This window comes from Cricetulus griseus, chromosome 4 (genome assembly GCF_003668045.3).
Source record: "Cricetulus griseus strain 17A/GY chromosome 4, alternate assembly CriGri-PICRH-1.0, whole genome shotgun sequence".
Classification (NCBI taxonomy): Eukaryota; Metazoa; Chordata; class Mammalia; order Rodentia; family Cricetidae; genus Cricetulus; species Cricetulus griseus.
In genome coordinates, this window is record NC_048597.1 from 81,808,235 (window position 1) to 81,822,685 (window position 14,451).

The window sequence follows — 14,451 nt, forward strand, 5'->3', positions numbered from 1 at the left end:
GGTCTTCCTGACTAGGTTCTCTAGCCAAAACAGCCTTCTAGATTAAGTGAGAGACCCTGCCTCAAAAAGCAGTAGGGTTATAGAGGAAGATGCCAAACCTCTGGTGTCTAAATGAGCAGACATGAGCATGCATACCAGCATTCTAAACTACACACACACACACACACACACACACACACACACACACACACGCACGCACGCACGCACGCACGCCGCACGCACGCACACGCACACGCACACGCACACGCACACACACATGCACACTGTGTCAAAACATCCCTTTTCACATCACTTATGTTGTAAATGCAGAACTTCAGAACTTGTCTGATGGAAAGTTAACTTTCTGTCTGTATTCAAGCCATTTGTCATCTGCGTAGCTCTGGAGAACCTACTAAGTCTTGTTTCCATTTTCAACCCTTACCCTTGGAACTAATTTTCCAACCACAGAGAGATTTATATTTAAGAATCCTGGAATATGAAAGTTTTAAAGCTCAACAGGCAGCCCAGTGAGCACCTGATTTCTTATAAGCTGTGAGGAAATTCTGAGGATTTTTGTATCTAGCATGAGGCTTGATCCATAGTAAAAAGTCAGGAACTAATTGTTACACAGCAATATGCAAATAGCACTGTTGCAACCATGGAAAGTCCTGGACTTACAGGGAGCAATATTTTTTTTTTTTTTTTGGACCATAGGATTTTGGCCCAGTGGGATTGATGAGTAAAGCAGTCTCCATATCTAAGGATGAGGAGTGGAAGAGAATTCGAGCCTTGCTGTCTCCCACTTTCACCAGTGGAAAACTCAAAGAGGTGATTAAAAAGACTTCATTTTGAAATGTGTGTGTGGCTTGAGTCTCCATACCTAGCTATGCATGCCTTTGTGTTTTGTTCTTAGATGTTCCCCATCATTGAGCAGTATGGAGATATTTTGGTGAAATACTTGAGAAGAGAGGCAGAGAAAGGCAAGCCTGTCATCACAAAAGAGTAAGTAACGTACATCCACTGTGGTTCCGGGAGAGCAAGGGCAACTGGGGCAGAAGGGTCACCCTTCTGTGTGTCTCACATGGACCAGCTGCTCCTCCTTCCCCTTTTAGACACTAGAAGACAAAATATACTGTTGAAAAAGAAACATGATATACTAAGGTCACAAAGGGAGAGGGTGGCTAGGGGGGGAAGCTGCTTGGTCAGTACTGAGGTGGTTGTGCCTGTCTTGCCCAAGAATATGAATTATTCCAGGCTTCTTGCTGCAAGTGATAAATCCCCATGTCTCTCTCTGCCCAGAGTGTTTGGGGCCTACAGCATGGATGTGATCACAAGCACGGCATTTGGTGTGAGCGTCGATTCCCTCAACAACCCAAAGGACCCTTTTGTGGAAAAGGCCAGGAAGCTCTTAAGATTTGATTTCTTTGATCCACTATTCCTGTCAGTAGGTATGTTTGATGGTTCTTCTGCCTTTAGACCAGTGCACTGCTCCTGTCTGTAGCCATGTTTATCAGTTCTGCCTTTGTCTTTCATACTTACCAAAACTAATAGCTCTGTAGGTATGCAATTTACCCCCTTAAAGGAACAGTCCAATATTTTTCGTGCATTCAAAGATATGTATCCCCTTAATTATGTTTTAGGACTTCATTTTTCTTTTAGACAGGATCTCAATGTGTTGCTATAGCTGGCCTAAAATTTGCTGTGTAGACCAGACTGGCCTTATACTCACAGTGATCCCCCTATCTCTGTCTCCTGAGTGCTAGGATTAAAGGTGTAAGCCACCACTCTCGGCTTTGTTTTAGAATTCTTTTATTTATCCTTTGACAATATCATAAACATATACATTCTATCTTGATTATACCCACCAGTAATACTCAACTCTCACTTCGGTCAGATACCCCAACACTTCTTCCTCCTAATTTATGTCCCTTACCATTTTTTGGTCACTCAGTGACTCCAATCAGTGCTTTCTCCTAGGATGCTGACCAGTATTATTGATGTGCTCTCATGCAGCTGGTCAGTTCATGAGTAGGCCATGCCATGTCCAGGATCAGCATTTCACATCATCCCTCCCCAGTTCTTACTTTATCCCCACATTCTCTTACATGATATTCCTTGAGCCTTGCATGATGGGGTTGTTGATTTAGATGCTCCATGTAGAGCTCAGGTCTCAACAGTCACTTATTCTCAGAACTTTGATCACTCAGGAGTCTGCATTGAATGACAGTCTACATGGCTTGTTACCAATGTCACCTGAAGAGTACTTTTTTCTAGCCATGTTGTACATTTGCACCATCATCCTTCAAGCAGACATGACCTAAGCAACCACCAATTCATTTTCTGTGTATCTACACATTCTGGCTATTTCACACCAGTCTGATCATAGACTTGGTCATCTCTGTGGCAGGCCTTTGTCATTTAGCACAATATTATTACATGAAGCAAGTGTCACTGTCTCCCGTGTCTATGAATGAGTAATTTTCCATATGCACTGATGGACACTGAAGTTAGTATTACATGTTTCCTTGAATTTTGCTGCTATGAGCATTTGCATATAAGGTTATGTTTGAGTATTTGTTTTTATATTTTAGAGATATGGTTTCAGAATTGTTCCTGAGTCACAAAGTAACCCCTTTTAAATATATCACAATGGAGCATGCATTTTCCACAATGGCTGCAGCATTTTCTATGTCTTCTGGAAATGCTGGAGAGTTCCAGGTCCTCCACACTCCACTCAGCTCTCCTAAGACTTTCATCATTTCCACTTAGTGGATACCCTGCAGACCGGACATATGGTTTTGATTAGTATTTCCTTAGTCCTAATGCAATTAAAAAACAAAGTTGATGTGTTAATATCTGCTTTTAGATCATCTCTCTTGCATGGCTGAATTGCTTTAATATTTTAAAAAAGATTTATTTTTATGTTATGTGTGTTTGTGTTTTACTTGCATGTATGTACACCACATGCATGCTGTTCCTGCTGAGGACATAAGAGTGCATGGAATCCCCTGGAACTGGATGGAGTACCACATGGTTGAGAGCAGCCACGTGGGTGCTGGTCAAATCTGTGTCCTCTGTTCAGCAGTCAGTGCTAACTGCTGAACCATCTCTCCAGCCCCTGTAGTATTTTTTTGTGTATGTGTTGGGTACAGTTAGCAGTGGTGCATTGTTTAGGGTTTTAATAACTTCTCTGTCAATTACTTTTCTAATTACAACTCATGTGTCCTTTTGCCTACATCCATCCTTCCTCAACACCTAATATCATCCTCTCCTGGTCATCTTTTAAGCATCATTCCATATCTACACTTATGTGTGATCATATATTCATTATAGGCTAGAGTTTGGAAGTGGGGGAGATTGTGTGATTTTTCTTTCTTTTTGAGTTTGGGTCTTCTGTCTTTGAACTTGGCTTTAAAGGGGTGCTGGTTCCCAAACTCATGTCTTTTGCTTATATGATAAATGTTTTATCAATGAGTCATCTCTCCAGCTCTGGAGTTAGTTGTTTAAAATTGTATTTTAATGTAAAGTTTGATTATTTGAGATTTAAAAATGAAGGCTGTAAGCCTCTTTGCCTTTTCTCTGCATGAATCTTGGTGTATCTTCATTTCTTACTCTCTCAAGACATTTTCTACTCCTTTGCTTTGTAGAGGACATCCCAAGATCTCATGCATGCTAGCCAAGCACTGTACCATGAAACTATATCTCAACAAATTTTCCAATTACCTCCTGGATTTCTTTTACCCATTGCTTAATAAGACTGTATTGATTAATTTACACATACCTCTGATTTTCCTCAGATCCTTTCTGTTGCTATTTTTTGTTTTTCATCACACCACTTGAGAAACAAATGCCATCTTGACTGTTATTTCTTTATTACTTACTTATTAGCTAATAGAATTATTTATTTATGTGGTGTGTGTGTGTGTGTGTGTGTGTGTGTGTGTGTGTGTGTGTGTGTATGTGTGTGTGCTCACTTTGGTGTTTGTGTGGCATCAGAGGACAACTTACAGTAGTTGGTTCTCTCCTTCCACAGTGTGGGATGCAGGGATTAAACTAAACTCTGGTTGTTAGGCTTGTCTACAGGAGCATTTAGCTGTTGAACCATGTCAAAGGCCCCTGTCTATACTTCCTGGATCCAAAAGAACTACAGGAGCAGAGTTAATTCCAAGAGGCAGATTTGCTCCTTTGTCTACTCCGAAGTGCAGAAGGAGCATTATGATGATGTGACCCAGTGTGAACAAGGTCACAGACAAAACAGCTTCTGGATGAGACATTGGTGTCTTGTTCTTTAGATTGTTTCATGATTTCTCTGAAAGAAACTTGCATTTTCACTAAAGCTTATTTTTTAATTTATCCTTTCCAGTACTCTTTCCATTCATCACCCCAATATATGAGAGGTTAAATGTCTCCCTGTTCCCAAAGGATTCCATAGAATTTTTCAGAAAATTTGTGTACAAAATGAAGGAACATCGCCTGGATTATAACCAGAAGGTAAAAAGTAGTAGTCTTATGAGATGTTCAGGATTTGATAACATGTTGGGCTGTGAATATGAAAACAGTGTGCTCCCTTCATTTATTACTAAAGGTAGAGAGAAAAGGTTATGAGAGAGAGAGAGAGAGAGAGAGAGAGAGAGAGAGAGAGAGAGAGAGAGAGAGAGAGAATTATTTATATTTCCTGGGAAAAGAGAAAATTGAGTTCTGAAAATTTGATTGATAGTTATCCAGGAATTAACCCTTAGCAATATGAATGAAAAGCAGGGTGCCCTACATAAGGATTGAAACAAAAATGGCAAGGATCAAGACCTACACAAGATGAAGACTGTCAAATCTCCAGCATAGGTGAGAGAAGACTCTCCAAGCCCCACCCCTTACTGAGAAACTATTGGTAGTTCATGGCTTCAGAAGGATAGGTCTGGCCACCAGTAGGTTTCTCATGCACTAGTGGATGGCCCCACAAACAGGCACATATGGGTAGCATCACTTGAAATTAGTGGATTATTTATAAAGAAGAGGTCATGAGATTTGGAGGAAGAAACATTACAAGGGATATAGAAGAATTCAAAAGTAGAAAATGGTGGGGTGGATATGACCATGTCTCATTATAAACATGTATGAAATTCTTTAAGAATAGAATAAAAATGACTAAAATGGAGGGAAATACTATTTTAATTTCCTTCAAAAACTTTTTCAAAAAATCAAAGTTATTGTTTAAACTTGTCTATTGAAATTAATTGGAAAAGTTGTTGATATGGTAGCTGGATTGCTTCCTGGTTTAGCCACTGGTGCTTCTGTCCTTTGATAACTCAAGCAATACTAGACATGTTTGTGAATTTAAGGGAGCTACATTCTCAGAAAGGAGGTTAAGCTTCTGCACCCCTGATCCACCTCTGACCTCACCATTCACCTTCTATTTTTGCAACTTCTCTTCCTGCTTCCAGCACCGAGTGGATTTCCTTCAGCTGATGATGAATGCTCACGACAATTCTAAAGACAAAGAGTCTCACAAAGGTAACCAAGGACTCCTTGCCCTAGGGACAAGGAAACTCTTGAGGAGTGGTCAGGTCGCTCAGAAAATCTGTGGGAAGGTTTTCTAGCAGAAGAATACCTCTATTGTGTTCCTGAAAGTAGGACATGGCTATTATCTACATGGAATTTTCTAGAAGTACATGGGTACAAGTTTGTTTAAACATGAAGGATAGTGATGATGGAAGACTTCAGTGGTCTCTGTATGTTATCTAGGTTTGCACAAGTGCTGTTTCTGTGTTTCCTAGCACAATGATTAGGAACTCTAACTAGACGTCTGAGTCTAAACATCTAGGCAGGAGACAGGCACCAACTCAGTGTTGATGCTTTGTGGGAACCCCTGGTCGACATGTGTTTTCTATGGTAAACATTTGCTTTTCTTTGTGTGTTCAATAAGTGGCATCTGGTAAATGTCTCTTTGTACAAACACACTTGTTCTCTTAATTGTTATAGACACTTAAAAATTGCATATAGATTTTTATCTTATTCAGGTGGTATACGCATGTGTGTGCATGAGTGTGTGCACGTGTATATACCCCAATGTGTGTGTGGAGCTAGAGGAAGGCACAAAGTGTCTTCCTCAATCACTCTCTGCCTCATTTCCTCAAGGCATGGTCTCCTATTCAACCTGGAGCTAGGCTGACAGACAGCCAGTCCCAAAAATCTACCAAGTTGGGGCTACAGGGGAATACTACCACACTTGGCTTTTTACACGGGGACTGAGGATTCAAACTCAGGTCCTCATGCTTGTGCAGCAAGTGCTCTTACCCACTGAGCCATCTCTCTAGTCTCCTGTCTACAGTTGTTTTAATTTAAAATCATTATTATTGCCATGTTTGCAAAATGATGGCATCCAAATTCCAGACTTTTTTCTACTTGTGTGCATCAGTAGCTAATATAAATGAAGTTTTCCATTCTTGCATGATATATATATATATATATTCCTCTAGGGCCCCAAATTTTCTTTTTGAAGTTATCATGTATTTTGTATTTCAAAATTTCTCCAGTTTGTCCATTTGAAACTCTTTCATGTGATCAGCTAACTTCAAATTGGTTCTACACCCTCCTTTTGAGACTGGATCTCATGTAGCCCAACTGATCTTACACTAATGGTGTGCCTGAGGATGACCTTTAAACTTCTATGCTACCATGCCTAGTTTATACAGTCCAGGGGATTGAACCCAGGGCTTCATGCATCCCAGCTAGCTCTCCATTTACTGGGCTTATATTTCCTTTTTGATAGATAAAATGGTACTCATTTTAAAATACCCACTGATTATGGGTTTATACTCAAGTTTCAATTTAGTAGCAAGAACTTACAGTAATTGGGAGAAAGAATTTTCCAAATACAGAGTCATTGTACTCGTGACAAAAAGATTAAAATGCCTGTAGCTCTAGCTTTATGGACTCCAATGTCATCTTCTTCCCTCCGTGGGCATTTGTACACATGTGCATACATGCACATAAATAAATAAAAATTAAATATCTTAAGCTCTAGCAGAGGACTGGAGTTCAGTTCCAAGCACCTACCTCTGAAAGCTCACAACCTTCTAAAACTCCATTTAGAGGGGATCACACCTTCTTCTGGACTCCATGGGCACCCCCCCACAGAAATGGCAACCCATCAGATGAACACAAATACTCATAAATAAAAAATAAAAATGAATCTTAGAAACAGAGTAAATTACATGTCTTGAAGTTCCCCACTGATGATGGCGATCAGGGCATAAACCATAGGGCATCCTGGCTGAAGCTGTCTTCCCCTTCTCTGGCTGTGTCACATGGATGTCTGAGTGATAACAGTCCCATGGTCACTGAACTGCTTCCATATTTGTCTCTAGGAAAACAGGGGCCTCATTTGATTTTCTTCTCATCTCTTCTGTGATGATCCACTGTGACCTGAATTTCCTGAAATATTTTCTTACTTTCAGCTCTGTCTGACATGGAGATCATAGCCCAGTCAATTATCTTTATTTTTGCTGGCTACGAGACCACCAGCAGCACACTTGCCTTTGCCCTGTATTTACTGGCTACTCACCCTGATATACAGAAGAAACTGCAGGAGGAGATTGACGTCGCTCTGCCCAATAAGGTGACTGGATGGTGCTTGGAGTAGGAGGGAGAAGCAGTCACCTTCTCATCACCTGCAGTGTGGTGTGTGTGTGTGTGTGTGAGAGAGAGAGAGAGAGAGAGAGAGAGAGAGAGAGAGAAGAAGAGAGGAGGGAGGGAGGAGAGGAGAGGGAGAGGAGAGGAGAGAGGGGGAGTGAAAAAAGAGAGAGACAGAGAGCATGTGAGTGCCTCTGTGTGTGTGTGTGAGAGAGAGAGAGAGAGAGAAGAGAGAGAGAGAGAGAGAGAGAGAGAGGGGAAAGGAGGGAAGGGGAGGGGAGAGGAGAAGGAGAGGGAGAGGGAGAGAGAGGAGAGGGAGAGGAGAGAGAGGAGAGGAGAGGGAGAGACAGAGCAGGTGAGTGCCTCTGTGTGTGTGTGTGTGTGTGTGTTGTGTGTGTGTGTGTGTGTGTATGCGTGTATGTAGGTCATCGGCCTACACAAGGTATTACTATAAGTCACTCTCCACCATGTTTTTAGACAGGCTTTCTCCATGAACCTAGAGCTTAGCAATTTGGCTATGCTATCTGGCCAGTGCCCTTTCTCTGTCTTCCTGCCCTGACAGATGTGTACCACTGTGTCTGGCTTTATTAATGGCGTGTATCTGAACTCAGGTCCTCAGGCTTGCGTAGTAACACTTCACTAATTGAGACACCTTCCCATCCCCAAGTGATAGTTTGCTATTGTAAACACTTTGTAAGGGGCTGTGCTTTTGGAAGATCCATTCCAATGACAGCTCTCAGCTGACTGTAATGCCAGCTACAAGGATGTGAGACCCTCTTTTGACTTCTGTGGACACTGCCATAATGAAGTGCACATACTCATGTGAAGGCCAAACACCTCCACATATAAAATAAAACCATTTAAAAACCCTTTAAAATGCCTCATAAGTGCCTTAGACCATTGTAATGCTGAGAGCAGCTTTGTAGCTACTAAGAACTCAATACTACTGAGAACAATTGAAACTACTGAGACCTATTGAAAGTTAATGTGAAGTTCCAGCACAAACATTTTTCTTTCTTCTCAGACACGTCCCACCTATGATAAAGTGATGGAGATGGAGTACCTGGACATGGTGATGAATGAAACCCTCAGATTATATCCAATCGGTAATAGACTCGAGAGAGTCTGTAAACGAGATGTTCAAATGGATGGTGTGTTTGTTCCCAAAGGGTCCATAGTGATGGTACCAGTTTTTGCTCTTCACTATGACCCACAGTACTGGCCAGAGCCTGAGGAATTCCGCCCTGAAAGGTACAAGAATCACAGGAGTGGGAGCCCACTCTGTACTATGCTGGTATTATATGCTATGGTATCTCTTATGGGAAGATGATCTACATGTGATTTTTTTATCCATTTGTATTCTATGAGGAGAATGACAGAGAAAGTGAGGCAAAACTAGGATAAGGGAAGAGAGACAGAAGATAATATGAGAATTTAAATAGAGTCTCTTTCTCCTTCTCCCTCAAGTAGCAAATGATGAACTTAAGTGTGAGGCAAGAACCCATTTTTCCTTCAGTCTAACTGATAGGTGCTTTTCAGATAAGGAACCCAGCAATACCCTGAATAGACTTTAGAGTTCAGAGATGTATCCTGCTGCTTTTTCTTTTTATTCATTGACAAATGCAGACATATATAATGAGTTTTGGGCATTTTCACTTCACATTACCCCGACTCTTCTCCCTCCCACTCATGTCCAATTCTACTTATGCCCATCAAGTCTTCAGCCTCTTTTATGGCTGCGGTTTCCTTGTGACTCAGGAGTTTAATTAGGGTTGCTTGCGTAAGCATGTGTATAAGAGTTATTTACTGGAGAATGAAAATCTCACCAATAACTACACCATTGAAGAGAAACTTCCCACTACCCCAGCAACCATTCATTGTCAATACTTCTTTAGGGAGATGGTACCTCATGAACTCCTCCCCCATCCATGACAGAAAATATCAACACGTGTCTAGGCTTGTGTAGGCAACAGCAGTTTCTGGGAGTTCATGACTACAATGAATGTGTCATGCCCAGATGATAGTGTTTAGCAGCACCCCTTTCATTTCCAGGATCTTACATCATTTCCCTCCTCTTCTGAGATGTTCCCTGAGCCTTTCAGGGGGTGATATAGATGTCCCGTTAAGCAGTGAGCACTCCACCATCACTCATTTTCAGCAGTGACCAGTTATGGGTTTCTGTGTTAACTGTCTCCAACTGCAATCAGAAGCTTCTCTGACCAAAGTTAAATGCAACACTTTTGTGTATATCAATAAATATTTAGAAGGCAGTTTGTTAAGATACAGACTTAGAAAAACAACGCTAGTACATTCTCCCCTAGAGCCTATGACCTTTCTAGCCATTGGATTTTGACCAGATTTACAATACTGGACATTAATTTCCTCTGAATTGGAACTCTAATTCAATCAGATGGTGGTTGGTTTCCTCTACCCCATGACACCACTATTACACTAAAGGGCTCATGGGATGCATTTTCTTTCAAACAGCATTTGTCTTATCTACCATATGGAAAATATTATAGGGGAAATGGGTAGAAAGGTCTTTAGTGTACAATTCTCAGAGTCAAATTTCAGCGAACCTTCCCCAAACTACCTGCATGTTACTAGTTAGATGTCTGAAAGCAAGTTTATGTATATAGCTCTAATGTTTCTATCCTTTGTTGACTTATCATTATTGTGTGTCTCTAGGTTCAGCAAGGAGAACAAGGGCAGCATTGATCCTTATGTATTCATGCCCTTTGGGAATGGACCCAGGAATTGCATTGGAATGAGATTTGCTCTTATGAACATGAAACTTGCTCTCACTAAAGTCCTCCAGAATTTCTCTTTCCAGCCTTGTAAGGAAACACAGGTGAGGGACAAAACTATCTTTGTACATATGTTCTATGAGAGCCTTATTTCCAACTGAAAGTTCTGTGTATAAAAACAAATATGATTGTCCAAGGCTTAATAATTTGTTTTATGGCCAAATGAGTTATTTGTATCCAGGCATGAGCTAAGGGGACTTTGGTTCTGTGTCAATATAGGATAAAACTATACCACTATGAATAGTTAGTTCAGGGAATATTGACAGTATTATATAAATTCTGTTTGAAACTCTCCTCTGACAGTCTTGTCAAACACTTGCTGTGCATTAGAATCACTGAGAATCTTTACAACTCATATATGAGGTCTGAGAAATGTCTCAGTAGGAAAAGTGTTTGCCTAACATGCACAAAACAATAGTTCTCATCCCCATACCTACATGAAGTAGTTGTAGTGATGCATACCAGTAATCCCTGCACTCAGGAAGTGGAAGCAAGAGGGTTAGAAGTTTAAGTAATCCTTGACCACTTTGTAAATTTGAAGCCAACATGAGCTACATGGCATCCATATGAAAAACAAAAACAGAACCTCATGATGTCTGATCACTTCTGAAATCCTAAACTAATTTACCTGGAGTCTGGCTTTAATAGCTCAGCTCTAACTTCCCATGTGAGGCCAAGTAGAGAATCATTATTATAAAACACAATTTCTGGGACTCAAAAGATAGCTCAGTGTTTAAGAGCACTAAAGAACCAGAATTCAGTTCCTAGCACCCGCATGGTGGTTCACAACCATTTGTGACTCCAGTTTCCAGAGCTCAGATGTGCTGCTCTTGCTTCTGTTGAGACTACACAATACGGTATACATGCATATGTGCAGATAAAACACTCCTATACATAAAATGAAAATAAATAAATCTTTTAAAAGTTTCGTGTTATGATGAATTCCAACCTTATGGCATGTCTTGACGGTTATGCTTCATATCTCTGGAGCTCTTAATCCGGAAAACATATAGTTGTCATATTTCTATTAATCATGTATCTTTTTCTCCTTTTTATTCTGTTCTCATACCGCAAGTTCTTGTTCACTCTCCAAATGAATATTCTTGGGTTTCTTTTCTCATTCCTTTTATGCTCTACTTTTGACTCCTGCAGGCTGTTTTCATTACCTATGCTAACACTTTGTCCTTAAAGTCTTCAGTTTGGTTCTGTTTGTTCTCTCTGTATTCAAAGATATCCCCACTCTTTTCTATTTCACCTAATGTTATTTCTTCCACAAAGTACAAATGGTTCTTTGAGGATAGTTTGTGCATTGAAAGCCTTTATAAAATGTTTTAAAGTGTGGTTAACAATTATAATATTATTTAATGAAATCTTAAGCTAATTAAACAATGAACAGATACCATTTGCATATTTTATACACTTCTGTTTTGGATAGCTTAATGTAAAACACAGGTACACTACTCAAAATTTAAAAGATAGGATGGGGCGTTTGGAGAAAGTTTACATTTTCCTGAACAACTTCCTTGTGAAGGGCTAGCTAAAATTTACAGGACTTGTGTATTAGGATTTGGCTTCTCTTTACCAATTAGTTTTACTTCTGGATGGATAGAGGGGGTGGTGTTTATTCTGTGATCTGTGGTTTAAGGCAGTTGTGTAGCTTTATTTACACAGAACCTCACTTAGTTTACTACCTTCTCACTAAGCATATACAGGATTAAGACAGACAAATGAAGGCTCAAGTTTTGAGAGCCACCTGTCGGTGGGTATGTGCTCTGCAAAGCTCCAATCATCTTAGAATTGACACTTCTCTATCTCTATGACAACTTTGCTCCTGTTCCTTTTCCTGGAACAATATTAGTTTGTTGGAGGCTTTCCCCCCTCCACCACTGAATAGCATAAGGCTAACGCATCACTAAGAATACTATAAGACTCAGAATTCTTTGTTCAACTCATCCTTGAGACCCAAGAATATGCTAGAAAAACAGGCAAATATCTGTCCTCCTAAAGACTTGTACAACTTTATTGGCAACATATGTAGTGGCTTAACTGAAGTGGTGACATATGATCTAGGAGCTGAGTTCGGTCTACAGATTGAAATGTATCTTCTCCGTGTTAACTTAAAAGTTTCAACAAACCAAAAATAGCTTTTCAGGTCTTAAATATGGCATAATAACTAATAATCAGATCGAAACATATTAAACTTACCTGTTTTATTCTAAATCAACACAACACAAATAATATAAACCAACATGACTTCATCTCAGGCCCTGTATGCAGCAGATTCACAATCAATATTTTACCCTAAACATGGTTTGGATGTATTATTCCATGATCTAGGTGACACAGCTTGGAGAATAAGGAAGTCGAAATATATGACGCTAAATGCAATTTTTATGTTTCTACAAGTCATTATCATCCTGAATTGTTAAAACTTTTTTTCTGGGGTTGCTGTTGGCTCACTCAATGCTTTAAGATACTTTTCTTAAACTATTGCAGATGCCAATGAAATTAAGCCGAAAAGCAATGCTTCAACCAGAAAAACCCATTGTTCTAAAGGTTGTGCCACGGTCTGCAATCATTACTGGAGCATGACTTTCCCGCAAGGAGTTCAGCTGTGTTCCTCAAGAAGATGATGTCTAAGAACATTGCAATTTTTAATTAACTTCATGAATAAAACCCAGGCAAATATGGAGTTTAATAGAGGGGCCTTAGTTCATGGTTATAGATTGAGTACATCCATTGAGCTTTCTCAGTGTCAATACAGAGTATCATCTAATGTAAAGGAAATGACCAATTCGGTGACAGAATGAGAAATTCATCTTCTCTGATCATCACTGGACCACCTCCATCCACATCTGGTTGGTTCCATCAATTTCTTTTGAGCTCTTTTGAGAGTAACCATGCCTCTGCAATTGATCAATAATAATTTTTAATGCAAATATCAACCATTGTGATTATGACAACTCTTATTGTAAAATTGGTATCAGGATGCTTTAGTTGCAATAGTCTACAATAAACATTACACTGAACATGTAAATCTGTTTGTAAAAAAAATTGATGTTTATTTTACAACCTGGCCACATTTTCCTCTCCCTTCTTTCCTCCCAGTTCCTTCCCAGACTGCCCTGCTCTGTCCCCACTCCCTAATCCACTTCACCTCTCTTTCTCTTTACAAAAGGTCAGGTCTCTCATTTGTCAACAAAACCTGGCTATCAAGTTCCAGTAGGACTAAGCTCCTTCTTATGTATTAAGGCTGGGCTGAATGAGGAGTAGGGCTCCAAAAATAAGCAAAAGAATCAGAGACAAACCCTGTTCCCACTGTTAAGAGCCCTTCAAGGGTACCAAGCTACACAATTGTAACATACAAGCAGAGTGCCTAGGTCAGTCTCATGCATGCTCCCTGGTTGTCAGTTCAGCCTCTGTGAGCCCATGTTAGCTGATTCTGTGGGGTTTCTTTTGGTGTCCTTGGCCCTTCTGACTCCTAAAATCCTTTCTCCCCATGTTCTGCAGTATTGCCTGAACTCCACCTAATGCTTGGCTGTAGGTCTGCATCTGTTTCTATCAGTTGCTGGATAAAGTCTTTGATAACAATTGGGCAAGGCACCAAAGTGGTCACAGGAAATCACCATTCAGGCTATGTATCTGCTATTGCTAGGAGTCTTAGCTGGGGTCATCCTTGTAGATTCCTGGGAGACTCCCTTGAGTCAGGATTTTACATGACCCTGAAATATCCCCTCCCCATTTCCAATAGTCTCTTTCAGTAATTCCCCACTCCCTCCTCCCTCATCCTGATCGTTCATGTTCTCACCCCATCTGCCCCCAGTTCACTCATAAATTCTCTTCTATTTCCCCTTCCCAAGGAGATCTGGGCATCTTCCCTATAAATACTTACTTCTTTTCTACAACAGTTGAGAGCTTCATATTTTGATTATACTAATTTATTTCCTCCAGATCCTCCTCCATGTTCCTTCCCACACAATTATATATTCTCTCCAACTCTTTCAAACCAAACTAAACCATGGGGTCCCGTTCATGT

General features: G+C 40.3%; 1 protein-coding gene across 1 annotated transcript in view; it reads left to right on the plus strand.

Annotated features, from left to right (window-relative positions):
* LOC100773351 (cytochrome P450 3A31) overlaps window positions 1–13,439 on the plus strand; it is a 79,656-nt gene extending 66,217 nt beyond the window's left edge. Inside the window, exons 9-17 of the mRNA XM_027413657.2 lie at window positions 694–807; window positions 893–981; window positions 1,279–1,427; window positions 4,343–4,470; window positions 5,418–5,487; window positions 7,434–7,594; window positions 8,633–8,859; window positions 10,297–10,459; window positions 12,912–13,439. Of these exons, the coding sequence (XP_027269458.1) occupies window positions 694–807; window positions 893–981; window positions 1,279–1,427; window positions 4,343–4,470; window positions 5,418–5,487; window positions 7,434–7,594; window positions 8,633–8,859; window positions 10,297–10,459; window positions 12,912–13,007 (1,197 nt within the window). The 3' untranslated portion in view covers window positions 13,008–13,439. The remainder of the gene's footprint in view (window positions 1–693; window positions 808–892; window positions 982–1,278; window positions 1,428–4,342; window positions 4,471–5,417; window positions 5,488–7,433; window positions 7,595–8,632; window positions 8,860–10,296; window positions 10,460–12,911) is intronic.
* Window positions 13,440–14,451: the final 1,012 nt, after the last annotated feature.